This window comes from Apodemus sylvaticus, chromosome 9 (genome assembly GCF_947179515.1).
Source record: "Apodemus sylvaticus chromosome 9, mApoSyl1.1, whole genome shotgun sequence".
NCBI classification, from domain to species: Eukaryota; Metazoa; Chordata; class Mammalia; order Rodentia; family Muridae; genus Apodemus; species Apodemus sylvaticus.
Window position 1 is genome coordinate 3,104,332 of NC_067480.1, and position 27,707 is coordinate 3,132,038.

The 27,707-nt window shown below is 41.8% G+C and overlaps 1 protein-coding gene across 1 annotated transcript in view; it reads right to left on the minus strand.

Annotated features, from left to right (window-relative positions):
- The window catches only part of Dlgap1 (DLG associated protein 1), an 865,098-nt gene that overhangs the window by 290,373 nt on the left and 547,018 nt on the right, over nt 1-27,707 (minus strand). Inside the window, exon 7 of the mRNA XM_052192730.1 lies at nt 19,209-20,252. Coding sequence (XP_052048690.1) covers nt 19,209-20,183 — 975 coding nt within the window. The 5' untranslated portion in view covers nt 20,184-20,252. The remainder of the gene's footprint in view (nt 1-19,208; nt 20,253-27,707) is intronic.

Consider the following 27,707-nt stretch of genomic DNA (forward strand, 5'->3'; position numbering starts at 1 on the left):
GAAGGTTGCCACAGCAAAAAAGTCATTGGGAGGAAGCACTTTCACTGCTCATGAGAGAAAAGTTTCCTTCGGTAAGTTTTCATTTCCGTCCCATAAGAAATGGGCCATTGTCTAAAGAAGCAGTCTTCATTAGAGACCTGAAAGCTCCTCTCAGGGAAAGGGGAGTTCGAGTTAAAAAGAAGGATTTGATAAAATTTTTTATTTTTATAGATCAGACATGCCCATGGCCTATGATGATAGATGGACCAGAGATTCACTATAAAAAATGGCAAAAGTGGATCAAGAACTAAGTGAAAAATTGACCACGCAGGGCCCTGACGCTGTTCCTGCCACCACTTTTTCTTACTGGGGTCTCATTCGTGATGTAATAGAGAGTGCAAATAAGGACCCTGATAGACATCAGCTTTTGTCAGTCGCTGAATATTGCCTCCGCTCTTTGTCTCTGGCAGCTTCAATGACCCCACTTTCCCCTAAAAAGAATTCTTCAAAACTTTCCTCGGTCGTTATAGACAGGTCTGAGTCCCCACCATCTGCCCCTGTGACTTCTCTTTATCCTCCACTCCCAAGGGATCCATCCCCCTCTGATATGCCATTAATTAATCCAGTCTTTAAGAGACCCCATGATAAGGAACCTTTAGATCTTGAGAATACAGCCACCATGGAGGAGGTGACTCTTTACCATAATTCCGACCGACTGCCGCTCGCTCCAGCCCCTCCACGTGGCCCGCCACCCTATACTCGGTGATAGGCACACGCAGTGCGGACCCTCTCAGCCAGGTTCCTCAGGCCTTTACTGGGTCCAGGCAATCACCAGAGATTGTCCTATACTCAGCCTTAAAATAAATGGTAAAAGCTTGAGGGCATCTTAGACTCAGGCACTGATTCTACTGTGATCTCGCAAAGTGCTTGGTCCCCCGCTTGGCCTTTGCAAGCCTCTCTGACCCATCTGCAGGGGATTGGACAATCAAAAAATACTCTCCAGAGCTCACAGTTGCTGACTTTGGGAGGACAGTGAGAGAAATGCTGGCTCTACTCAGCCCTTCGTGGTCCTGGAGAAATTCCTGGGCTCTCCTCCCCTCCCACCTCTCTCCACATGTGTGTGTGTTTGACTAGGCACCACCCTTCCCCCTTGTTAAATCTTAAACAATGGAAAAAGCAGGTTTCAGAAAAGCAGTTTTTCCATGTGTAGGACACGGTATAAAAAAATGGTTGAAAGCTACTTCAAAATTCTCCTGGTGAGGAGAGGAAAATGGGAGATGTCCTGTTTCCTCTCTGAAAACTACTGGCGATCTCTTTAGTTCAGGTTAAGATATTTGGATCTCTTTGGGACATCAAGTTCCCTCGCTGTCTGTTGTTTGTCTTTGGTGCACCAAAACCTGTCCATATGTGTGCCAATTTGTGTTGTCCATTGTTTTGATTGGCTGAATGATCGTTGTTTTTATGTTTTATGTTAAAGAGGAAAAAAATGGTAAAAAAGCTTTATCTGTAGGCAGTCTTGCCAGTCTGCAATTTACACAGAGAAAGCTAATTTAAGGTGCCTCACTTTCTTAAGTAGGAGTCAAACACAGCTGGAAAAAAAGCTGCTTTTAAAAAAGGCCACCAGCCTCAAGTTTTGGGAAACTTTGGTTTAACTTATGAAATTCGTGTAATTGCTTTATTCTTTTTTTTAAATTGGTTTTAATGGTACAGGGTTTTACATATCTTGACTATAGAGTTATAAATTAATTGGTTATTATTTAAAAGGTATAGTGTTATTAAGAAAAGGTTTGTTTAAAACTGGTGATTCAGTGTCGGAGCCATCTTAACTAGCTACATGTGGCATGATGCAACCCAGGAAATACAGGCCTCTAAGATGCTTTTAAATTGGCATGGTGTTTTGTGTGACTCTTGGCCTGGAGATTGGACTTATAAGAAATATGATTTAAAATAATGTCTCTTTAATAAGTTACACTGTCATACACTTGAACATAAGAACTGGCAGACATATCTTGTGCTATAAAAATAATGCGTTTGCCATTGATTTTAAAGAAAATAGATTGTTTAAAATTGGGATTTGCTTCCAAAGTTGTAGTTGTGCTCTAATATTGCAAGGAAAAATTGAGTTACAATAAAAATTGCCAGTGTGTCATTGGCTGCAGTTTTCAGTTTGCAGTCTGGTTAAAGGCTCACGATTCTTAACATATTTTGTAATTAAGATAATTTAAGAGTGATACAGCTGTGGCCATTATAGGCCTATTGCCACTTTACCCCAAGTTTATTGGCTACAATGGTAAGGGCAAAATGTAACCCTTCAAGATTAAAAAGGAGATCTCAGTGGATATTTACTTGATATCAAACAGGCTCCTTTGACTACTGTGAAACAAGTAGGATTTTTCCAGGAACCTGGAATTACAGGTTTCTTTTGTTAGTAAATCCTCAAAATGTCCTTGCTGGACTGGAGAGGCGGATTTGGGTCAGGTCTTAGGTAAAAGGCTCAGATTAGAAGATGGTTACATTTGAGGAACCGCATATAATGAATGTCCTTGCCAAGGATTCAAGGTGGGTCCTTGGGCAACAACAACAACAACAACAACAACAACAACAACAACAAAAATTTACATTTGAGTGAAAGCTAGTGAGGAAGCTTGTGAAAAACTGTTTTTGCCTTGCAGGCCTCACCTAGGGAGTGTTTGGCTAAAAGGACATTCTTGAAATACTTATCCAGGTGTGGTTTAAAATGCAGTTCAAATCTATGAAAGGTCAATAAGGCTATAAAGGCATTAACATTATATATGTAAAGGGTTGTTTTTTGCTTTACATTCTGATAATTATAAAATCATTTGCTTCTAACTTTAAAGAAGCAATAAAGCAATTTCATTAGAAGTTTTTTTCCTCAAGGAATGGCTAGTAGCCTTACCTTAAGTGAGAAAAGATGTTTTGTCTCTGTTTCAATACAAGAAGCTAGGATCTTAACTTTTTCAGTGTATAATGTTCATGGAATGTTTGTTACAGGCCTTGTTCCTAACTATGGACTTTTAGAATTTTTACATAAATGATTTTTAAAGGTTGTTAGGATATATTATTTGGCTTCATCTTATATTAACCTCATCTTAAGCTTGCCCTGGGAAGACCTAAACCTCAAGGTAGAAAATGTTTGTTCCTTGTTCCAAAAAGCAATCAAGTTGGCTATTACAAAACATTGATGGTTGATTTATTACATGGCAAGCCTTTTTTTAAGGCAAAATTAATAATTGTTATCTAAAAAATAAATTGTTAAAAATATGCCTCTCTATATATTTTTTATTGTTATAGATTTATACATGCGTCCTATAAGAATACATCTACTATGAGAGTAAAGCTCATATAACTAGATCACATGTTTATTCTTTTGAGTGTCCCCTTGCTTCAGCACAGATAACTGAATTGGGTGCTGTAGCTGTTCTTTTTAAAATGTTAAAAATCAAACTTTTGATTTATATATTAATAATATATATATAGCTCATGGCTTACAATTGCTTGAAATTGTTTCTTTTTTAATGCTACTAATTCTTAACTTTTACAATACAAATGCAATTCAAAAAATTAATCAAAATATACATATGACTATTGACAGACTTTCAAGCTTTCTTGTTATAACTGTTTTAACATATGTTATTTTTTATACTGAATGTTCCAAATCAGATTAAGACAAATATTATAACTGATTATTATAGTCAGTCATTTGAGATGTTTTATTAACAATTTGATATTAGTCATATTACTGAGATTCCTCATAATTCACAGAGACAAGATATTATGGAACAGACCCATAGAACTTTACAACAATGTTTTTATAATAAAAGAAGGGAGAATCATATCTTTATATGCCCCAAAAATTTAAAAATTTTAATGCCAGGGAACTCTTATAAGTGTAGAGAAGAGGGTATATTTGTGTTTTTTCTGCAGGATGTCGAAAGAACATGCTAGCTGCCAGAGTATGCTAATGCTGAGACTTCTCCCTGGCTCTCCACCTTGCTCCCCAGCCTTTTGGGGCCCCTCGTGGGTCTTTTGTTGCTTTTGTCATTTGGCCCCTGGGCTTTTAACAGATTAACCAGTTTTGTTAAATCACAGATTGATTCTGCCTTAAACAAAACAGTTGCAGTCTACTACCATAGGCTAGACATCCGAGGTTCAGCTGAAGACCTCTCTTCTGCTGATGCAGAGACAGCAACCGTTGGCCTTCAGTTCTCCACCCTGCTGCAGGCACAGAGCCTTCTTGGTTCTGTAAGCTGTAGAGACGTCAATGATGGGAGGGTGACCTCTGGCTCCTAATAGTGGCTGAGGGCCATAAGCTGTGGGGTAGCCAATGATGGGAATATTGTGGTGCCACGAGCCAGATGCACACCGTCTATTGGCTGCAGGGTGACTCCATGACGGGATTATTGTGAGTCCACTACCTGGATGCCCATTACGACCACCAAGGGCCTGATTAAGTCATTGGAGTGGGACGTGATGCCAGGAGTGGATGCCACTCGCATAGCCTAAGGCAGAGGCCTTGCCCTACTAGGATCTAAAAAGGCCTAGTTACTGGGGTGCTGGACGTGGGGGCAAAACCACATAGCCTAAAACAGGCTTTCCATAGCCACCCCCCAACTTAAGAAAGAAAAAAGGGAGATATGTCGGAGACCAAACTGTGGAAAAACAGACCCTCAACAGCTCTCACCTTGAAAGTTCACTGACCTTTCGGTTTATAGCTGAACCCCCCCTCTTCTTCATACAAGGCTGATCAACCGGTTCTTTACCTGGCCAAACACCTGGGATGGTCTGGGCGGAACCAGCATTCCAGAAACGCTGCTGGAAGCCACAGCCAGCATCTGTCCCTGATGACTTTTCCTCTTTCTGTGCCTTTAGCTTTCCCCTCAGCCCCTCCTTACTTCCTCTTATGGTGGGTTCAAAACCAGGTGTTTTGCGTTTCATTAAAGAGGCCTTGACAAAGAACACCCCGTTTGCTTGGCCTCACTTTTCTTTTTCTTTTCTTCTTCTTTTTTTTTTTTTAAAGATTTATTTATTTATTAATTATATGTAAGTACACTGTAGCTGTCTTCAGATACCAGAGAGGGTGTCAGATCTTTTTACAGATGGTTGCAAGCCACCATGTGGGTGCTGGGATTTGAACTCATGACCTTTGGAAAAGCAGTCGGTGCTCTTACCCACAGAGCCATCTCTCCAGCCCCTTGGCCTCGCTTTTCTTTCCCGCCCATCTTCACTTTCAGGCTTGGGTCCTTCTCGGCTCCCCGAATTACTAGGTCCTGTGGGTCGGGACACCTACCCTTTACTGAGGAGCCCATTGGCAGTTGATAGCTGCCCGAGGAAGGTGAGTCACTCTCTTTGGACATGTGGCCACTTTTAGGATTCTCATGCTCTGGTGAATGGCTCCATACCCATGCACACAAAGCAGCACCAACTGGATTAAGTCAGTTACAAACATTAAAAAAATAATAATAAAAGGAAGCTGCCATGAGAGCCAGGTTTACAATCAAATTCCTCAGAATCTGTAGGTAGAGGAAGCAGGACTTGGGTACAGGGCAGCCATTCCTGAGCACACAGATCACCATGGTAATTGGATATTTCTTTTCAAGTGACCAAAGAAAGAGTGTTACCATGCAGGAGGAACCAAGGAAGACTTTGACATTGCTACTGCTTCATTTCTCTCTAAGATAAAGTTTTTTTCAGAACTCAGTCTGCAAATGGATGAATTTGGGTAAGTTTGTATCTCATGAAGTGAGATACAAATAAATACATCATAAATAGTAAGAAAAAGTGAGGGAGAGAGAGAGAGAGAGGGAGAGAGAGAGAGATTGAGAGAGAGAGAGATTGAGAGAGAGAGAGGCTGAAGTGTCAGGAAGAGGGAAACATTCCTCTGTTTTCTTCTACTTGGGACTGTGGGTCAGAGGCAAAGGCAGAACTAGAAGGGTTTGATTAACCCCCAATATTGGATTGATTGGTCAGGTTTGTTTTTATTAGAATCAGTGGAGGAAGATCTTAAGGTCTCATTCAATACATGTTGAGCCTTCTAATTAGTCCAAGTCCTATGTCTGTAAGTCTGGTGATGGTGATGGCTGCTGGGACATGGGAGACAAGAGACTCGGCTGGCCAGATAGTCAAAGTTCTGTCATTGGAGGAGACACAGAATCACAGTTTGAAATTCCCCACTCAGGATTAGCCACAGGGATCAGTTATTCAGACCTACAAATTGAATCTAATAAGGAACAGTTGGCTTTAGAATTACCTTTTTAAAGTGAAAGTCCTAGTACATATTTTCAAAGCATTAAAGTTGATAGGTGACATTTTTTTTTTATCCATGTAGTTCATGAGATCACCTGGCATGAAATTAAATGTTTCTTTTTTTCCCCTTCCTTTCCTTTCCTTTCCTTTCCTTTCCTTTCCTTTCCTCTTTCTTTCTTTCTTTCTTTCTTTCTTTCTTTCTTTCTTTCTTTCTTTCTTTCTTTCTTTCTTTCTTTCTGTCTGTCTTTCTTTCTTTCTGTCGTTCTTTCTTTCTTTCCTATGCAGTGACTGCACAAGTCAAATATGGAAGATCAAACTCCAGGATAATTTTCAGCTAATGGATTTGAGTTTTCGTAAGCCTCAGCACATATCCCTCACAGAAAACTCTTGCTTCTGCTGGATTTATTTCACCCCTTTGTGAATGCCTCAGAGAGAAGGCAGTATGAAGTTAAAATCCGCTATTTATAGGCTTTTTTTGACTAAATGTGTCTGCTCAGCGTGCTATGGAATAGTTCCAAGAGGTGGGAGAACAGGAAACTATCTAAAATCAACTGGATGGCTGGAGGAGTGTTATGGGGGAATGATTCTGCAGGGGAGTCCTTTGCAGAAAGCTCAGGTTTCATTTGCAAACGAATGACAGTTACTTTTTCTGACACTCAGAGAAGCCAACTAAACTTCTGCTACTTAATGAGTGAAGAAGAAGAGAACGAAAAGTCCATAAATTCTTCAAGTATTGTAAGTGGTTAGATTTGAAGGGAAATATTTCTCTCTACACCTAATCCTTGACAGGACAGTTGGCAGCCAAATGATGCCCATGGAACAGGCAGCAAGCAAGTGGGATTTTAAGAATAGAATCCAGGTCCCAGTGTTTAACCTGCTGAGATGCCAGGACACCTCACCTTCACTTTTATAAGGACAACAAACAAGATGGCTGAAGTCATTTGCTTGAGCTTTTACAGGCAGGACACAATTCCATGAAATTCTGAGAGCATCCCATGGATTTTAGTCCAACTGTTTGGGTGGTCACGGGAAGCAAGTGTGGTAGAAAGACTTAGGACTGGCTGCCAAGAGACAGCTGGCTTCCGAGGAAAGCCAGGGCTGGGGATGGAGGTCCTGAGAGGGACTTTTTGTTCTTTGGAATTCTACAGACTTGAAAGAATGATGCACCTGGCTTCAGAGCATGGGAAGATCGGCTGAGGACCCTGTGCAGGAACAATGGAGAATAGTGCCTAAGACCAGTTACTACCGCCCTTCAATGCCTGTCAAGCTCCTACCTGTCTGGTTGCCATGGAAGAGACACTCCTCAGAGTACTAGTTGAGCCCATAAAGGATGCAATGGATGGGTGGCTCAGTTACCTTGTAGACATATTCCATAGAGGTTTCTGTTCATTAAACTCACCCTGCTGATTTACAAAGCTACCTGGGATAATGTAGTGGGGGAATTTGCAGACTAAAGCAAGGCTCATGTGAACAAACACTTGAATAGCTAGAATTGTTTTCTACCAGCAGACACTGAACTGCATGGAACTCTGCTCCACTGAGGTGAAGATATCTGAATCCAGCAGACACTGAACTGCATGGAACTCTGCTCCACTGAGGTGAAGATATCTGAATCACTTCTTTGCGACCCTTTCACTTACATGGTCACAGACTTTATGTGCTTAGATGGCAGCGGATAAAGAAACTGTCCGTGCTATGATTAAGATCTACCATTATTGGGCAGGTAGGGAGACACAGGCGTGGGATGGGCAGGAGGTTTCCTTGTCAGTGGAATAAGACATGCCTCTTCTAACCTTGTTATGACGGAGCAAACTAGAAGGGAAAGAAAATGTGTCATAATACATGAAACAAAGAGAATATGCAAATGTCAGTAGCTAGACCTGTATATGTTGAAAACCTTCCACACAATAATTTTAATTGATTTTCTAAATTTAGAGCTCAACTCTCTTCCCTAGCACCTAAAACAAATGCAGTCATATCTTCATGCCCACTATACAGATTAAGAAATGAAAGCACCAGATAGAGGGAGATCAGTGATGTAGAAATACACCAATAACTTCAAAGCTTTGCTGAGCATGTGAAGCCCACGTTTCGATTGGTTAGACTCTACTGCCCCCTACAGGAAAGTACATGAAACAATAAGCCTACAGCTCCTCAGAACTGAAAGGTTCTTGGTAGATTCTTTGCAGTCACTCTAGATTTATGTCATCAGAATCTCTTGGGTTGGTGCCAGAAATCCTCAGTTTTCAGACTCCTTCAATGCCACTCCTGTGTACAAAGGTGCGGAAACTATCTCTCAATGGCAATGATGGAGAGACATTCAATGATATAGGACTATTAAAGTGTTTCTATACAGGTGTTCCTAGGATATGGTTGTAGTCACTTGTACCCATGTAGACATCATGTTGTCTCATATCAGGTAGTGCTCTACTGTCCACAATTCTCAGCTGTGCCGTTGTTCTCCTGTTTTCCTAATGTATATTACCCTATATATCATTATACGTGTGTATAATTTACATATGCCATATACATGTGTCACACCACATATCCCTTGGAAACTATAATTATGTCAGTGGGTGTCCTGGTGAAGTGAGGCGAAAGATTCTGACTGTCAAAATGTGGGGGATGCTTCAGATTCCAGACCCTGAGCTCTAAAAGCTGTAAGTGTTGGATCTAAAGACCACATATCCAAAAGTGGATCTGCTTTGCTCTGTTTGTCTTCTTCTGGGCAATAATCCACTCCCAGTGAAGCCATCAGAATGCAGAAAGGATCAATCTGTAACAGGAGGAATATATGCACTTTTTTCTGGGCCGGCAAAGAAGAGATAAAAATCTTATCATGGGGTTATCGTGATGGCTCAGCAGATAGAGACACTTGCTGTGCGAGCAGAGAACCCGAGTTCAATCCCTGAAGCAGAGAAGAAAGAGAGAACACACTCCTGACAGTTGGCCTCTGATCTCCATGTACATGTGTGGCACATGTAAACATACATCTACACACAGGCACTACACCTCCCCACACGTACACATCACACAAAAATAGTAAATAAGATGAAAATACAGTATGCCCAGTGTGACCGCAGACTTGTAAACTGCACATGATTACTTAGTTGGCAAGCACATTTGCCTCCTATGAGTCTTTTAAAGGACGAACATGCTTCACATGTAACCCTCAGATCACCCTCCCATTGCCTCTTTGACCTCATTGCCTCCAAAGAAGGCAGTACGCATGAATAAGCAGGGGTTTGAAAAGAGCCTTCAAATGTGAGACACTGCAGGGAACAGAGAGCCCAGGCTGACAGTCAGAGAGTCTACTGTGTCATGTCTTCTGAGATGATGAGTCTTATCAAGCTATTTTCTTTTGTCGTTTGAAGAAAGAGTAAGTAGAAGTAAATACTTTCAGAAGTTTCTTTTATAGAATGGTCACTACTGAAAGTAATAGGCAGCTACGTGTCCAGACTGTCTGGGGCAGATTGTGAATGAGGAGGTTTAAAAGGAGGAGTTTCTATTATTCAGAAAATGATAATTTAGAAGGAAATAAAAAATAAGATGCTAAGTCTCTAGACAATTAGATCGGGGGACTGGACAATCCTGAAGGTTTATAATAAATTGTGGGTTTTCAAAGGCTGCAGGAGGCAGAAGTCGTCTTTCATGGTTGTTGAATAGGTCTCTGAATTAAAAGGACTAACATCAGCCTGGTCGTCACAACAAGGAGTCAGGCCATGCCTAGATTAATGATCTGGAATAGGACTGAAAAGGTAAGGTAATGATTTTTTTTTTTAACTTGGATCAATGAAAAGAAAGGGGTGGGGAGGTTCTTTACCTCATAGCTATTCTTCCGTGGCTTTTGTGAAGCGGTCCATTTAAAAAAGATATCTGATTTCATAAATCGGAGATCAAAAACATCAAAAGCACACGTGTTATGCAGAAGTGTGGGCAGCCAGGTGCCTAAGCGGGGGAGGGAAGGTGGATCCACACACGAGTACAGAGGAAACCTTACTCTGCTTCCTAGGTAGTTTCCCCATTTCATAAACATGAGTTTGGCTTTCCAATTCATTGAGAACAATGATTATAAGCTCAGAATGACCAAGAACAGTGGTCTAATGTACATGAAATAAACATCGTGTATCTAGAAAACTCAGTATAGAAGTCTCCTTGGCTCAGACACAATGTATGGCGTAGCATTAACCCTTAAGAAATGAAGAAAAGCAGTTTAAAAGGTAAACTCTGTATTTCCTTACAGTTGTAGGATCAGAGCTTCAAAAAAAGTTCTCTGCTCATGAAGGTGACTCCCCAAAGGGGAGAAATAAGAAATTGGCAAAGAAACATGAGGAATATATGATGCCTTCCTGTACACTGTTCTCCCCTTTACCTCTTTTGATAGTGTTAATATTAATCAAACAACTCCTATGCCATCTTCTTTTAGTTACAGACAGAGGGCTCAGGTGTTGGAGAATCAACTAACTTGGAAATCATTCCAACTGGGAATTGCTCATTAGCAGAATCCAAAGTACCTTCCCACTATGCTTCTAGTCTAAGAACACAGATAAACAGATGTGTAGAAGGAAAAATGTCCTCTCTGTTATGATGCTACTCATGTGGCATGTAATGGTCTGTTGATGGGGGTGAGGGTCTTGATAAATAGGTCAGTGGGTCCTACAAGCAGAGCTATAACTGCATCTGCTTTCTTCCCTCTAATCAGAAGTATGGGTTTAACTCTTCAGATGAATAAATATGCTCTAAGGCAATGTCAGATAAGTCAATGCAAATTATTAACATTAACTCAGTTATGCCTGCCAAGGGCAGATTTTTTTCACCCTCCACCAAACTTCCCTGGTTAATGACATAAAATGTGTTAGGTGGTATTGTGATTTTAAAACATACAGAATTTGAGAATTCTTTATCTTAGACCCATATTACATGGCAACTCCACAAGAGTCAACTCTGCCTGCACTCTGTGACCATGGACCCTAGCAACATATATTCTTCTGAAATGAGAAAAATAAATGATACTGAGCTTAATGAATTGAAAGGTTGATTTCACTGAACTCTAAGTTATAATAATACACTAAAAGACACTGGACTCCAAAATGGAGAAAAGTATAACCTAATTCCAAGACAAAGTCAGTGTGTCAGTGCTACATACATTCTCTCTCTCTCTCTCTCTCTCTCTCTCTCTCTCTCTCTCTCTCTCTCTCTCACACACACACACACACACACACACACACACACACACACACCCAGGACAAGAAACTGATGCATTTTGCCAGTCATGTGTCAATCTGTCAAGTCCCATATGTCATCTCCAAAAGACACAGCAAGCCCTCAACTGTCATCAACTAAGCAGATCTCCATGGAAAGCATGGAAAGGAGAAACCAAGTGTATGGCTGTTGAGCGATCCAAGACTGAATTTTAGCAAATGTTCACAGAAACCTCTGGCTGTGGCTTGCCAGGCGCCTTTACTGCCCACTGACAGTGATATCAGAACATCAAGCTGTTGACTAAGAATAATGAAGTTTCCTTTAAGAGGGTTTTCTTATTAACTCATGGTGTCCCTCTCCCACTGCTGAGCCTTTCTGGACTGGATTTCTTAGAATGCTTTGCTAATTATTCCTCTCTCCCTATTAATAGGATGGAGGCAACTCTGAGAAGCACAGAGACTCAGAGCAGAGGGCAGAGAGTGGCAGAAATCCCAGGGTTCTGTGGGTGGGCATGACCCCCATGTTCCAAGTTAGCACCTGACCAGAGTAACCTTGTCTCTGTCTCTCCGTGGAGAGCCATCTCTTCTAAGATCAGTGAAAAATAGGGAGGGGATTGTATAAACCACAGATAAAATGCATTCAAATTCCTTAGCAATACAGATTAAAAATATTAATATGGTTGACAAGGTTTTTAGACAAGACAGCCAGCAAAGCAACTACTCACATCATAAGCAGAACTGCAGTTTTATAAAATTGATATAAAATAGTTAAAACTGAAGCAGTATAATTTAAATTGTTTTCTGACAAGAGAAAAAAAGAAAAAAAAAGAAAAGAAAAGAAAGGAAAGAATAGAAAAACTCAGCCACAGAAAGAAAACTCCCACTGGGCAAAGATGGAAATAGTCTTGAGACAGATAAATAAATGTACCTAGATTTTAAAATAAAATCCTAAGCTCACATTTGCTAGGGATGTTTCTTTAGGGATCTTTGTAGGATATCATGCAAACAACAGAGGAGAAAAAAACAAAAGCTGTTCCAAAACAACAACAAAAACAACAACAACAATAACAACAACAAAATATCCCATTATCCAGAAATTTAAATTCTGAAAAGGAACAGTAAGTGCTGTGGATTCTTGTTCAGAAAAATGACCTGTCACATTGCAATCACAGACATAACATGCTCTAGTCCCTTATCATACACTCCAAGACCACAGGAAGCAGGATTTCGGGAAGCCCCCATGCAAAATGACTTGTAGGCACCTGATGTTCCCACCTGTTTCGTGCCATCTATACATACATTAGTTCGTTAGCTCTTCCCGACGCAGTAGGCATTGTTTATAAAGAGGAAGACAATAACAGAACAACCAAACTATCCTTAAGCTCCCCTCTTTGCAAAAACCACTTCCAAACCAGCTGCTCACATCCATCAGATACAAAGTAACAAAAGAGTGGTGTATACCCAAACCTGGTCAGTCCTTCCATTTCGTGAAACTTGCACGCAAACTGAAGAAACCCACTCTGCCTTAAAAAGGTCGATCATTTTGTTGCCTACAGCTTCATCTCTGAGAGCTCTGGCTTCCTCGGTCCTGTCTGCGCTCTCTCGCTCCCTCTGTGTGTCTCTCTACTTCCACAGAGAGGGAGAGGTTTCCCTTCCCCTTTCCTGTTTCTGCCGCTGGATGAAGGATGAATGCTAAATACAAGATACGAAGGGATTTTTTTTTCCTTCTTCTTAGGTGAACAGTTGGAAATCTAAAATCTTTCTCTTCCGAATGGCTTAATACGCCACTCACTCAGCACAGAACATTTATATAAAGAGGCATAAACACGACCAAGAAATCTACTTAAAAAAAAGAAAAAAAAAAGAAAAAAAGAAAGAAAGAAAGAAAGAGAAAACAACCCTCCCCCAAGCCTATTCTGTTTATTTAACTATTAGCACTTACCCTGAGGTGTGCCATAAATGATTTATTCCAAATGTACAAAAGCCAACCACATCTCAACTGAGAATTAAACAGTTTTAATGTCTTCAAATCCATGCTCCTGCTCCCAGCCTTGATACAGGCAGTCACTGGCAGCGGTACAATAGTTCTCAACAGCAGACATCTGATTCTTGACATTTAAAAATAACAATATTGGGGAAACGGGGAGCCTTTTTTTTTTTAACTAACTAAAACAGCTTGTGAGTGAGCACATATCACTCACTGAGTATATTGATTACAATGTACAGTGATTAAGAGCCAGTTGTTGTCAGTCACAGGCTAGCCACATACAGACCCTCAACTCAGCAGTCATGGCAAGAGGCCACCTTAACGTAAGTCTGTGTAAAACTCTCCAAAGACAGAAGCTGGATTTTAATATTTAAATTCTCTTATTGGTGAATATGTATTTATTAATGTTCTTCAGTGAATCACTGGAGAATATTAATTACTGCTTACTAATTTAGCTTGGAATCAAATGAGGGACTTTGCTTTCCTTTCTGCTGGCAGGCTAATTTCACATTGACATTCTTTTATTGGCACAGACATATTGCAGGTCAAATGCACAGGAGTTTGATGCAGAGGAACACAAAGTAAGATAAACCACACATTAACATCTGCATCTGAAACATCACAGACCTGCAGAGACCTGGGGTCAGCTGCTGGCTGCCCTGCCTACTCTGCATTCTTTGTGTCTCTGCCAGCTTTGTCTATAAAGCTAAGCAAAGGAGGACTCCTGGGGAGAGGTAACGGTGGGAGGGAAACAGGATGAATACAACGGGAATTTGTTAGGCAAATAGATGAAAACATCAATGATCAGTGAACATGAATATCAGAATGGATATCCATTTTTGTGTGAGAAAAAGTTGTGAACATATTTAAATCAAATGTAATATTCTTAAAGTTGTTTTGAGTATTAAAGGAGGTCTAGATGGTTTCTAACATATAAAGGACATGCCATGTAGGTCCGTCCCCTCTCTGTATGTGGAGAGGGTAGGGACTGAGCCTGCTGAATGGAAAGGATTCAGACTTTAAAGGGAAAATAATTAGTTTTGGTTTGCCATCTTGCTGTGTGCCCTTGGTTAAGTCATTTGACATAGTTTCCTAAGTCTATTTTTTTTCCTTGTGAAATGCTTTTAGAACTTCAAAGAACAAATGAGAGGTATCTGCTTTCAGCAGGCATTTATGAATCAAGAGTCAGAGACCTTCCAAGTCTTGGAGACTTCTCTAACTTGTACACTGAGATACTCAATTTATGGATTAAAAAAAATGTGCAGAGAGATTAAAGCTTTCTAGAACTAAGGGGCTTGTTTTTCAGTAGATGAAGTAGGCTTCAAAAACTAAAGGATGGTTCCAGCAGGGTCCCCAGTTAGGGGCAGATAGGGACTAAGGTCTAGTCTTCCCTGTGGAACAGAGCTTTGTGTGCTAACTAAACCTCGACAGTGATGCTCAAGGTGACTGTGGATCCAGCTTTAAATCAGCCGGCCCCTACAGTAATATTACTAGAAAACAAAACAACTATGGAGAAAGTGTAGAGCAGAGACTGAAGGCAAGGTTACCCAGAGACTGTCCTACCTGGGGATTCATCCTATAAACAGCCACCAAACCTCAAAACTACTATAGATGACAAGAAGTGTGTGCCGACTCACTAATAAGTGGATATTAACCTAGAAAACTGGAATACCCAAAACATAATCCACACATCAAATGAGGTACAAGAAGAAAGGAGGAGTGGCTCCTAGTTCTGGAAAGACTCAGTGAAACAGTATTCGGCAAAACCAGAACGGGGAAGTGGGAAGGGGTGGGTGGGAGGACAGGGGAAGAGAAGGGGGCTTACGGGACTTTCGGGGAGTGGGGGGGGCTAGAAAAGGGAAATCATTTGAAATGTAAATAAATTATATCGAATAAAAAAATGTAAATAAAATATCATATATATATATATATATATATATATATATATATATATATATATATATATATATATATATATATATATATAAGTGTGTGCCGAAAGAAGCCTGTTATGGTTGTCTTTTGGAGCGGCCCTGCCAGAGCCTTACAAATACTGAGATGAAAACCAGCAGCCAACCATTGGTCTGAGTGCGGGGTTCACAATGGAGGAGTTGGAGGGCAAATGGAGGAGGGGGGTTGTACCCCCATGGGAAGAAGGATGATATCATCCAACTAGACGCCTGAGGGCTCCCAGGGACTAAGCCATCAACCAAGGGGTACACATGGTTCCAGCCAAAAGAGTGGTAGAGGAATGCCTTGTCGGGCATCAGTGGGAGGAGAGGTCCTTGGTCCTGTAAGGCTCAATAGAGTCCCTAGTGTGGGGAAGTTGAGTGGGGGTCATGGGAGTGGGTTGGGTGGAGGCGCATATTCTTGGAGGCAGGGTGTGGGAGGATGGGTTGGGGATTTTCAGGGAGGGGGGAAACCGGGAAGGGGTATAACCTTTGAAATGTAAATGAAGAATAAATTCAATTAAAAAACAAACAAACAAACCAATGACTGTTTTTGTTTCTCCAATTTGCTTCAAGGAATGACTTGATGCATGGAACCATCCCATAGATAGGGGCCGGATAATCCTATTTTCTGAGAAGAATATTACCAGGATATTGTATTCTTTCTCTCTTTTTTATAGAAGCAAGAGAATTATTGTAACCCGGGACTCAGAAGGCATCTCCTACTCCCTACTCTCTCTCTCTCTCTCTCTCTCTCCCTCCCTTTCTCTCTCTCTCTCTCTCTCTCCCTCTCTCCCTCCCTCCCTCTCTCTCTCTCTCTCTCTCTCTCACTCTCTCTCTCCCTCTCTCTTCATGATTATTCAGTATTTCCCTCCTTTTCTGTGCGAGAACGTTCCAGCCTCAGTACAGGGGGCACAAAGAGGCTGTGGCTCTCCATGTCAGCTGCTGACTGCCATGGCTGTGTCCCCTCTGGAGACAGACTTATCATTGTGCTTTCAGACTGAAGGCCTTCTACAGAACAGGAACTCAATAGATGTCGACGTTTATTAAATAAGTTGCAACGCAGATTTCTGTGCATATTTGAAAGGATAAATAAACACTGTGGATCAGGATTGACTCTTGCCCAAGCTATGAAAGAAAATATTAACTTTTTAACAGTTTCAAGAATTAATGATAAAAAAGCCAAGGTGCCATTGTTCTAGGTATCAAGCGGGGATGGGGCAGAGGGAAGCAAGAGATCTTTGTCCTCCATGTCCCTAACTGGGTGACAGGTATGTGAGTGGATGATTCACTCCAGTTTTTCTTATAGCTTTCTTAAATATTTTATTTAAAAAAAAAATCCCTGCTTGAGAAAGGTAAGTAATTCAAAAGCAGAAGTTTCTAGCCGCGACAGTATGAGAGCCACTGACGGACAAGCCGTATTAAGTCCCGCCAGAAGTTGGAAAGAACCCAGGTATCCCTCAACAGAAGAGTGGATGCAAAAAAGGTATATCTACACAATGGAATACTATTCAGCCATTAGACACAATGAATTCATGAAATTCTTAGGCAAATGGATGGAGCTGGAGAACATCATACTAAATGAGGTAACCCAGTCTCAAAAGATTAATCATGGTATGCACTCACTAATAAGTGGATATTAGCCTGGAAAACTGGAATACCCAAAACATAATCCACACATCAAATGAGGTACAGGAAGAATGGAGGAGTGGCCCCTGGTTCTGGAAAGACTCAGTGAAGCAGTATTCGGCAAAACCAGAACAGGGAAGTGGGAAGGGGTGGGTGGGAGGACAGGGGGAGGGAAGGGGGCTTATGGGACTTTCTGGGAGTGGGGGGCTAGAAAAGGTGAAATCATTTGAAATGTAAATAAAAAATATATCAGAAAAAAAAAGATTTCATTCTGACATTCCTGAAGAATGCTTGGAATTACTCTGCACTCTCCTTCTCCACCTTCCTACACAGCTTCTGTGTGAAGCATGAGATGAGCCCAGGTTCCAGCCCTACCACCTCCAGGTCACAGGTCACAGGCCTCCGTATGTTAACGCTTCCGTTTCTCCTTCTCTAGATAGTGGGTCACAGCCATTTTCTTTTTCTTTTGTCTGCCTTTGCACACTTTATGGCTTTTTTTTTTTGAGACTTTTTGAATTTACAAGGCATTAAAAAAAGGAAAGGAAAATAAATTTCAGGACAGAGAAGGTAAACTTTTGTACAAGTACAGGTGAGCATTATGTCATGAACAATGGCTGGCGTTGGACCCATGGACGGCAACCTTCTTAATTCTCAGTTTGCTTACCCAACCGAATGCAGGGCGTTAACAGGCTTATTATTGGAACCTTTTCACAGAAAACACGCCAGTTTCTAAGACACCTCTATCCCCTCTCTCATCCTTTCTTCAAGACAAGTATTTTCCTTTTATCAAAGTTCTCTCTATATTGGATAATATGTATATGCTTGAGTCATTTCTGAATCCTTAACTTACAACCCCAGAATGGATGGTCACTTTGTGAAGAGACTTGGGTCCCAGCACTACTTCAGCCAGCAGAATAACCCACTAAGCTTTTATTTGAGTTTATTTCTTTTCTATACTAAGTGGGTCTGATGGGTCTTTTAGCTCCAAAGTTATTAATAGTTCTTTGCCTGTATGTATGTATGTATGTATGTATGTATACTATGTGTTCTTGCTGCCTGCAGAGGTCACATGAGGGTGTTGGACTGCTTAGAACTGGAGTTGCAAATGGTTGTGACCACTATGTGGGTGCTGAGAACTGAACCTGGGTTCTCTGAAAGAGCAGCCAGTGCTCCTAACCACTGAGAAATCTCTCCAGCTTTTCTTGATGATTCATTTATACAGAGGACAATCATGCAGTAAACTAGGCAGTCTTATTTCCGATGATAAACACTTACACACATTTGGGATATGTTAGCTTCTTCTAAACTTTGGACTTGGGTTATGTCCCTGTCCTTGCCCAGAAGTGCCAGCCTAGAGCATTCTCAGGGCTCGGGAGAGGTACTCCCAAGAAAGCTGTATTTATTAGAAAGGGTTGAAAGAGGGAAACATGACCACGTTCCCACTGGAAGAATTTTTCCTTGCATTTCGTCTGAAGGTGAGAATGGAGATGATTATGTTATGCTTTTATGGTCTTGTAAAAAACTTTCACTGAAAGATATGGATAGTGGGGAAAGAGAACTGAAAGGGGGCGGGGCCGGGGATTCACGAGGGTCATTGTGTGGAACCTTGCGTTTTAGGAAAAAAAATTACTGGAGGCAGGAAAAGTGGGAAGACAACTCTGCCTGCCTGTGTTGACATTTTTATCCAGGTGAATCTTGTTTAAGTGAACTGGAGGCAGAAGGGGAAACAGGAGCAGAATGGAAAGGGAAGAGCCGCCTGCTCGGTGGCTGTGTGTGGGATTTACATGCTGACACTAATTGTATTTTACTGTACTGATGCTTTCACGGCAGGCACCCTCCTCTCCTCTGTTGTCCTGGGCTTCTGCAGCTGTGCTTAGCAGGTCCCCAAACTGCCTCTGTCTCCACCTCTGCAGGGCATCATCCTGCTATTCTGTGTCTTGGAAGTGGGGCGGGCTGGAGGTAATTACCGCACTGAGGAAGACACATGCGCCACATCTAATCTCTTAATAGAAATGAATGAAGCTGGTAGAATATGTCTCCTTGAATTTTCCTGGTAGCTTCAATTAATCACCGAAATGATAATCTTTCCGAGTTCATATAGACAATTCAGAATAGAGCCAAGACTAGAACCCAGGAGCAAAGACCACACAACCCAGTCATGAATAATTTCACGGCATCTGTCACGTAACACAGATGTACCTGTAAGTACTGGCAGGATCGCTCTTGTTGACAAGCCTCGGACTTCACCATGGCTTGATCCATGTTCACTGAGGCTTTCTGATAAACCTCTCGGGCTCTGCTCACGGTGAGAGTGGAGGACCAGGCACTCTTCTTCAGAAGTGGGGCATCCAGCGTGACTGGCAGGTTAGCACAGGTGGAGCACTTGATGTCATTGTTACTCCGGGAGGCCTTCACTGCCTGCTCGCTGATGGTGTTGTAGGCTTCCATGAAGTACTGCGAAGCAGAGCGGTCAGGGCACCTGCCCATGGTCATCACACCCGATGGTGTGTGGTAGAGACACATGTCGCCATCCAGGTTGTCATCTGAACTCCACCAACTGGGAGAGGTGGGGGAGGCATTAGAGGCATTGGATCTAGCCTTGGACTCTGAGCGCCTCTCCTTGCTCTTGCTGCGCTTGCCATATCTCACAGTTTGAGACTCGTCAGGGCTAGCCTTGCCCCCGTTGACGCTGCCTTTGGATGGCCCCTCCAGGGAATGAGACTTGGTGAAGAGCTTCTGGACCGAGTGGACCAGGTGCCGGATGCGGCCGGGGCTATCGCTGCGATGCTCCACAGCTGTGCGCTTGTACTGTAGCGTGTGATAGCCATCCCGGCTGAGGGGCAGCTGCCTCTCAAACTGATCCAGCAGGTTGGTGGGGAGGCGATTCGCCTTGGTGGCCAGGGTGCGTGGCACCAGGGCACTCTCGTCCTTCAGCTCCTGCTGCGAGGTGTAGTGCCTGCGCGGGAAGGTGCTGCTGGCTAGCGGGTCGCTGAAGGGCCCCACGCACTCGGCCTGGAAAGAATTCCGCTGGGTGTAGTAGGGATGGTCCGCAGGGTGGTGGTCTACGGGGCTCAGCAGGTACGGCTTGTGGTCTGAGTGGTGTGACAAGGAGTCACAGGCCGACTCACAGGTGATCCCATGGTGGTGGCTGCGGCTACCCGATAACCCTTTCATTGCTGACTGGAAGCAATTGCAGGGGTCATGGGAACCCCGTTAAGTTCCAGACCCGTCTTGGGCAAAGACCTGAGGAATGAAGAACAAAGACAAGGAGTTAGCATTTCCCTTGGTACTGCTATATACTGCTCTTTTCTGTGACTACACAACCATGGTGGGTTTCCGGGGGACTTCAGACTGTTCCTAGAAGCAGCTTCATGAATTACTGGAAAGATCCCTCTCACCTTTGTAAGGGTATAAGGTTCACCCTGGGACAAAGAAAGTATGAAATACAATCTTATGCCGGTTTTATTTTCTGAGACAGATTCTTGCTACAGAACCCAGGCTGGAGTACTCACTCCTGTCTCAGCCTCTGAGGGATGGAATCACACTCAAGGACCTGAAATCACTGAGTACTACCACACTAGGCTGAGGTCATTGAGTATCCACACTGTGTCATTTCCAAGTTTTTCTTGACACAGTAACTGTTTTCTTTTATGATCCCAGTAGCTGAATGTATCTTTCCTTTGTTTTTCTTCTTTCCTTCTTTACATGATTATTAAAAAGATATTTTATTATTATTATTATTATTATATGTAGGTGTGGGGTATGCTTTGGGGAATGTGTTAATGCCAGCTAAAACCATAGGTATGGGATTCTCTGGAGCTGGAGTGACAGGTGGTTGTGAGCTACCCAGATTCAATGCTGGGAATTGAACCAAGAGCAATCTTCAGCCTCTGGCCCCAATTTACATGGTAATCACAAACTTAGCATATCTGAAGGGCTAGGTTTCAGAGGAAAACACTTTCTGTTATGATCTTGTGATTGTTTGTTTCTGTCTTTCCCAGTTAAAGTTCCTGGCAGCCTGGTTTAATGGCTCTCTTATATCTTTCTATCTATGCACAAGCTATTACTATAGGCACAAAGAAAACCTTCTGTAAGTGGGGATATTTTTTTAAAAAAATGAACAAAGGAAGCCAGTGGCACATTAAGTCTTTAGGATATAACTGTATCTTTTGTCTGTTACAGCTTGTTTGAAATTCTGAAGGAATAATTATAGCGTCCAAACAAGTCAGCATATTGATCAGCTGTAGATCAAATAGATCAGAGATGTGGTGAAACTTGCCCATGGATTTCTGTCCTCAGAGGGCCAAGTGTCCTGTAAACAGAGTAAGTAAGGAGGGCTGGAGAGGTGGCTCAGTGGTTAAGAGCACTGACTGCTCTTCCAGGAGTCCTGAGTTCAATTCCTAGCAATCACATGGTGGCTCACAACCATCTGTAATGGAATCCAATGCCCTCTTCTGGTGTGTCTGGAGACAGTGATAGTGTGCTCACATACATACAGTTAATACATCATAAAAAGAACCAGTAACTAAGAAAGTGCATTGGCTGAGTCTCACGCCATCTTTTCTTCTGGTTGCCATGGTTTCGATTCTAAGCAGCCCCCAAAGGTTGGCGTTTCAAGGACTTGGTTGCTAGCCTTCAGTGTCACTGGTAGGATACTAGATAAAGCCAACTGGGAGGAAGTTAGGTCACTGGGGATACTATGATGTCGGATCACAGTTCTTTGTCTTCTTCATTCCTGGCAGCTGTGAGATTAAACAGTTTTCCTCCAACACATATATCTGCCATGATGTGATGGATCCACCACACATCAAAACCCACAAGGGCTAAGTGATCTAGAGTGTTATCTTTCCCAAGACCATGATTTTCTTGGTTATTTTAGCAAAGAAGAGCTAACACACTGGTTTAAGGTTTTTGGCTAAATGTTCACAAGGGAAAGCAGAGTGTGCAGGGGAGAGGCTCCCCGGCCCTGGGATGTGAATGGAAGTCTCTGCTCAGGCTCAGTTTATTCTGTAGGGGAGGTCAGCCCTGCCCATCCTGCAGTGGGAGCTCACACTGAGTTCAAATCTGAGCTCAGGTTGTTCCCAACTCTGGAATCAGGCTGTGGTTCCAGCAGGGGACTTTATTTTTCTTTTGACTTTAACATTGTGCGCTCTTTAGGAGCTGACTGAGGTCATCCTGACAGCGTGTTTAAACTTCTTTCTTTCAAAGCTTCCTACAGTACAAAAATTGTCATTTTAAGCATTGTTCTGGAAAGCCAATTCAAAAATGTCATTTCAGATTCTCAAAAGGGAAAGATAAATGGCCAGTGAGCACACAGGGTCGGATAAAATGCACACGCTTGGCCTCATGAAGAAAGACACAGACTTTAGAGAGGCCAGAGCCTGCCTTTTCCAGGGGACACATGGCATTTGGAGCTCGTGCCCACACTGGCTGTCTCTGGCTGTGCCCTGTGAAACTCATCACTTTTTCATCTGTGTTTTTTTTCTCATTGTTTGTTTTGTTTGCTTGCTTGTTTTTCTGTCTTTTGGCATTTAGGGTTGAACCCTCCCCCCCCCCCAAGTCTCCAGTTTCATAGCTGAATAGTTCAAAACCACTGATGTAATTACTGGTTTTTTTGAAATCAGTTAGTCTACTAAATTATGAAGGTAGCTACTTGCTTTATCTATTCACTATCAAGTACTTAAAGACTTAATCACTTTCCAATTTGTATCCCTTTGACCTCCTTATGTTGTCTAATTGCCCCAGCTAGTAACTCAAGTACAATATTGAAAAGATAAGGAGAAAGGGGGCAGCCCTGTCTAGTCTCTGATTTTAGTGGGATTGCTTCAAGTTTCTCTCCATTTAGTTTGATGCTGGCTACCGGTTTGCTGTATATTGCTTTTACTATGTTTAGGTATGGGCCTTGAATTCCTGTTCTTTCCAAGACTTTAAGCATGAAAGGATGCTGAATTTTGTCAAATGCTTTTTCAGTATCCAATGAAATGACCATGTGGTTTTTTTCTTTGAGTTTGTTTATGTAGTGGATTGCATTGATGGATTTCTGTATATTGAACCAACCCTGCATCCCTGGGATAAAGCCTACTTGATCATGGTGGATGATCGTTTTGATGTGTTCTTGGATTCGGTTGGCAAGAATTTTATTGAGTATTTTTGCATCGATGTTCTTAAGGGAAATTGGTCTGAAGTTCTCTTTCTTTGTTGGATCTTTGTGTGGTTTTGGTATCAGCGTAATTGTGGCTTTGTAGAAGGAATTGGGTAGTGTTCCTTCTGCTTCTATTTTGTGGAATAGTTTGAAGAGTATTGGTGTTAGGTCTTCTTTGAAGGTCTGATAGAATTCTGCACTGAAACCATCTGGTCCTGTGCTTTATTTGGTTGGAAGACTTTCTATGACCCCTTCTATTTCTTTAGGGGTTATGGGACTGTTTAGGTAATCTATTTGGTCCTGATTCAATTTTGGTATTTGGTATCTGTCAAGGAAATTGTCCATTTCCTCCAGATTCTCCTGTTGTATTGAGTATAGGCTTTTGTAGTAGGATCTGATGATTTTTTGGATTTCTTCAGTTTCTGTTGTTATATCCCCCTTTTCATTTCTAATTTTGTTAATTTGGATACTTTCTCTGTGCCCTTTGGTCAGTCTGGCTAAGGGTTTATCTATCTTGTTGATTTTCTCAAAGAACCAGTTCCTGGATTCGTTGATTCTTTGTATGGTTCTCTTTGTTTCCACTTGATTGATTTCAGCCCTGAGTTTGATAGTTTCCCATCTTCTACTCTTCCTGGGTGAATTGGCTTCTTTTTGTTCCAGGGCTTTCAGGAATGTCATTAAGCTGCTAGTGTATGCTCTCTCAATTTTCTTTTTGGAGGCACTCAGGGCTATGAGTTTTCCTCTTAGCACTGCTTTCATTGTGTCCCAAAGATTTGGGTATGTTGTGCCTTCATTTTCATTAAATTCTAAAAAGTCTCTGATTTCTTTCTTTATTTCTTCTTTGGCCAAGGTGTCATTGAGTATTGTTCAGCCTCCATGTGTATGTGGGATTTCTGTTGTTTTTTTTGCTATTGAAAACCACTCTTACACCATAGTGATCTGATAGGAGGCATGGGATTAGTTCGATCTTCTTATATTTGTTGAGGTCTGTCTTGTGACCAATTATATGGTTGATAGAACTCCTACAGCTGATAAACAACTTCAGCAAAGTGGCAGGTTATAAAATCAACTCAAGCAAATCAGTAGCCTTCCTATACTCAAAGGATAAGCAGGCTGAGAAAGAAATTAGGGAAATGACACCCTTCACAATAGCCACAAACAGTATAAAGTACCTCAGGTGACTCTTACCAAACATGTGAAAGATCTGTATGACAAGAACTTCAAGACTCTGAAGAAGGAAATGGAAGAAGACCTCAAAAAATTGAAAAACCTCCCATGCTCATGGATCGGCAGGATTAATATAGTTAAAATGGCCATTTTGCCAAAAGCAATATACAGATTCAATGCAATACCCATCAAAATCCCAACTCAATTCTTCACAGAGTTAGAAAGAGCAATTCTCAAATTCATCTGGAATAACAAAAAACCCAGCATAGCTAAAACTATTCTCAACAACAATAGAAATTCTGGGGGAATCAGTATCCCTGACTTCAAGCAATACTACAGAGCAATAGTGTTAAAAACTGCATAATACTGGTACAGTGACAGGCAGGAGGATCAATGGAACAGGATTAAAGATCCAGAAATGAACCCACACACCCATGGCCACTTGATCCTCAACAAAGGGGCTGAAAACATCCAATGGAAAAAAGATAGCCTTTTCAACAAATGGTGTTGGTTCAACTGGAGGTCAGCATGCAGAAGAATTCGAATTGATCCATCCTTGTCTCCTTGTACTAAGCTCAACTCCAAATGGATCAAGGACCTCCACATAAAGTCAGACACTCTGAAGCTAATAGAAAAGAAACTGGGGAAGACCCTTGAACAATCGGTATAGGGGGAAAGTTTCTGAACAGATCACCAGTAGCATATGCTCTAAGATCAAAAATTGACAAATGGGACCTCATAGAATTACAAAGTTTCTGTAAGGCAAAGGATACTATCAAAAGGACAAATCGGCAACCAAGAAATTGGGAAAAGATCTTTACCAACCCTACATCAGATAGAGGGCTAATATCCAATGTATATAAAGAACTCAAGAAGTTAGAGTCCAGAAAACCAAATAACTCTATTAAAAAATGGGGTACAGAGTTAAACAAAGAATTTTCACCTGAAGAACTTCGGATGGCAGAGAAGCATCTTAAAAAATGCTCAACTTCATTAGTCATTAGGGAAATGCAAATCAAAACAACCCTGAGATTTCACCTTACACCAGTCAGAATGGCTAAGATTAAAAATTCAGGAGACAGCAGGTGTTGGCGAGGATGTGGAGAAAGAGGAACACTCCTCCACTGCTGGTGGGGTTGCAAATTGGTACAACCACTCTGGAAATCAGTCTGGTGGTTCCTCAGAAAACTGGGCACCTCACTTCTGGAAGATCCTGCAATACCACTCCTGGGCATATACCCAGAGGATTCCCCAGCATGTAATAAGGATACATGTTCCACTATGTTCATAGCAGCCCTATTTATAATTGCCAGAAGCTAGAAAGAACCCACGTATCCCTCAACAGAAGAGTGGATGCAAAAAATGTGGTATATATACACAATGGAGTACTATTCAGCCATTAGAAACAATGAATTCATGAAATTCGTAGGCAAATGGATGGAGCTGGAGAACATCATACTAAGTGAAGTAACCCAGTCTCAAAAGATGAATCATGGTATGCACTCACTAATAAGTGGATATTAACCTAGAAAACTGGAATACCCAAAACATAATCCACACATCAAATGAGGTACAAGAAGAAAGGAGGAGTGGCCCCTTGTTCTGGAAAGACTCAGTGAAGCAGTATAGGGCAAAAACAGAACAGGGAAGTGGGAAGGGGTGGGTGGGAGAACAGGGGGAGGGAAGGGGGCTTATGGGACTTTTGGGGAGTGGGGGGCTAGAAAAGGGGAAATCATTTGAAATGTAAATAAAAATATATCAAATAAAAAAAAGAAAAAAAAAGACTTAATCACTGACAATGCATGCACGTGGAATTCCCCAGGTGTTCCATACTGTGATTCAAGTAGCATCTGCTAAGTGAATATCTGACAGTGTGGCCACACAGGGAAGACTGGAGAAGCCATGTCCCTGGCATCTAGGAATCAGTGAGACTGAAGATGGCAGATGAGTCACTCTCTTGCACCTCTTAGATTTCTACTTCTGCCTTGCCATGGCCCCTGAGTTCTACCTGCCTGAAAGTTACAGTCTAGGAACTTTTTCTGGCCCAGTGACCAAGGGATGTCTATACAAAGATGGTTGGTCTGGAGGACTATGGAAGAGAGGGGGAGAGAGAGAGGGAAGGGGGAGAAAGGTAGGGGGAGGGAGGGGAAAGTAGAGAGAGAGAGAAAGCACTAAAGACATAAAGAATTCATGATAGATGTGGACTATCAAAAGCTTATAAATAAAATATTTTCACTGAATAAACATATGGTAGTAAAAACACAGAGATTTAGATATATGTTAAATATAGGTCTTTACAAGGCTATGGTGCAAGCTAACTTAGGAGAAAGCTTCTCTCTATTAGTAGTGTATCATGGAAGGCAGTTTTTCCCCCCAAATATGGACCTAACAGTAAAGGCAGAGATGAGGAAACAGCTGTGTGGGAGAGGGCTTGCCTCGAATGGGAGATACCTTACGCTCAGTCCCTAGCACTTTAGAGAAGTCAAACCTAGCCTTTTCCAGGGGACACAAGGTATTTGTGAGCTCATGTTAAATAAATACATGTAAACAAATGAACTAAAGATGGGGACAGTCCCAGGTGGATTATATCCACAGGATACAGTCTGGAAGGAATACCAGGAGGAAGGCTCCATGCTTGCCTTCTTCAGGAGCCGTGCCTTGGGTAGATATTTCATGTTAAATGAAATGTGAAATTGGTACAATTTAAAGACATGGACCGGCTCTAAAATGTACAATGTTGTGTCAATCAAGTGTTCGCTCATCACCTCAACACATGGACAGCATTTTACGGAATGTGACCATATATGAGGACAGGCACAGAAAATGGAGAATCTTTACAACCATGAATGATGAATTACGCTAAACAGTGTAACTAATGATGATGTATGCCAATTAAACACATGCTGTGTGGTACTTACTGAGCTTTAAGTATGCTGGTTTCATCATAGTGAGAAGAACCCAAACCTTCTAAGAGGCTAACAGAACTCATCAGGGCTGAATACAGGAACTCACTTCTCACTGTTTGTGAAGGGATACTGAATTTTTACTCATTTGCCTCCACCTTAGGGTTCTCCAGTCTCATATCAGATATTCTGCACATCATATATTTACATCACGTTCAGAACAGTGGCTGAATTGTTATGAAGTAGCAGGGAAACAATTTTGTGATGGGGGTCACCACAACATGAGGAACTACATTAAAGAGTCTTGGTATTGGGAAGGTTGAGAACCACTGCTCTGTGTCATGGCAGGCAAGGTCAAAATGGCACTGCACTCTTGTAAATGTTTAAGAGTGCTAAATCTCTTTTTCTGGTCAAGAGTTATTGGCTTGTGTCTCTTTCTGTAGAAGATCTTATGCTGTCTTTTACCCTCTTGTCATTTTTAAAAAG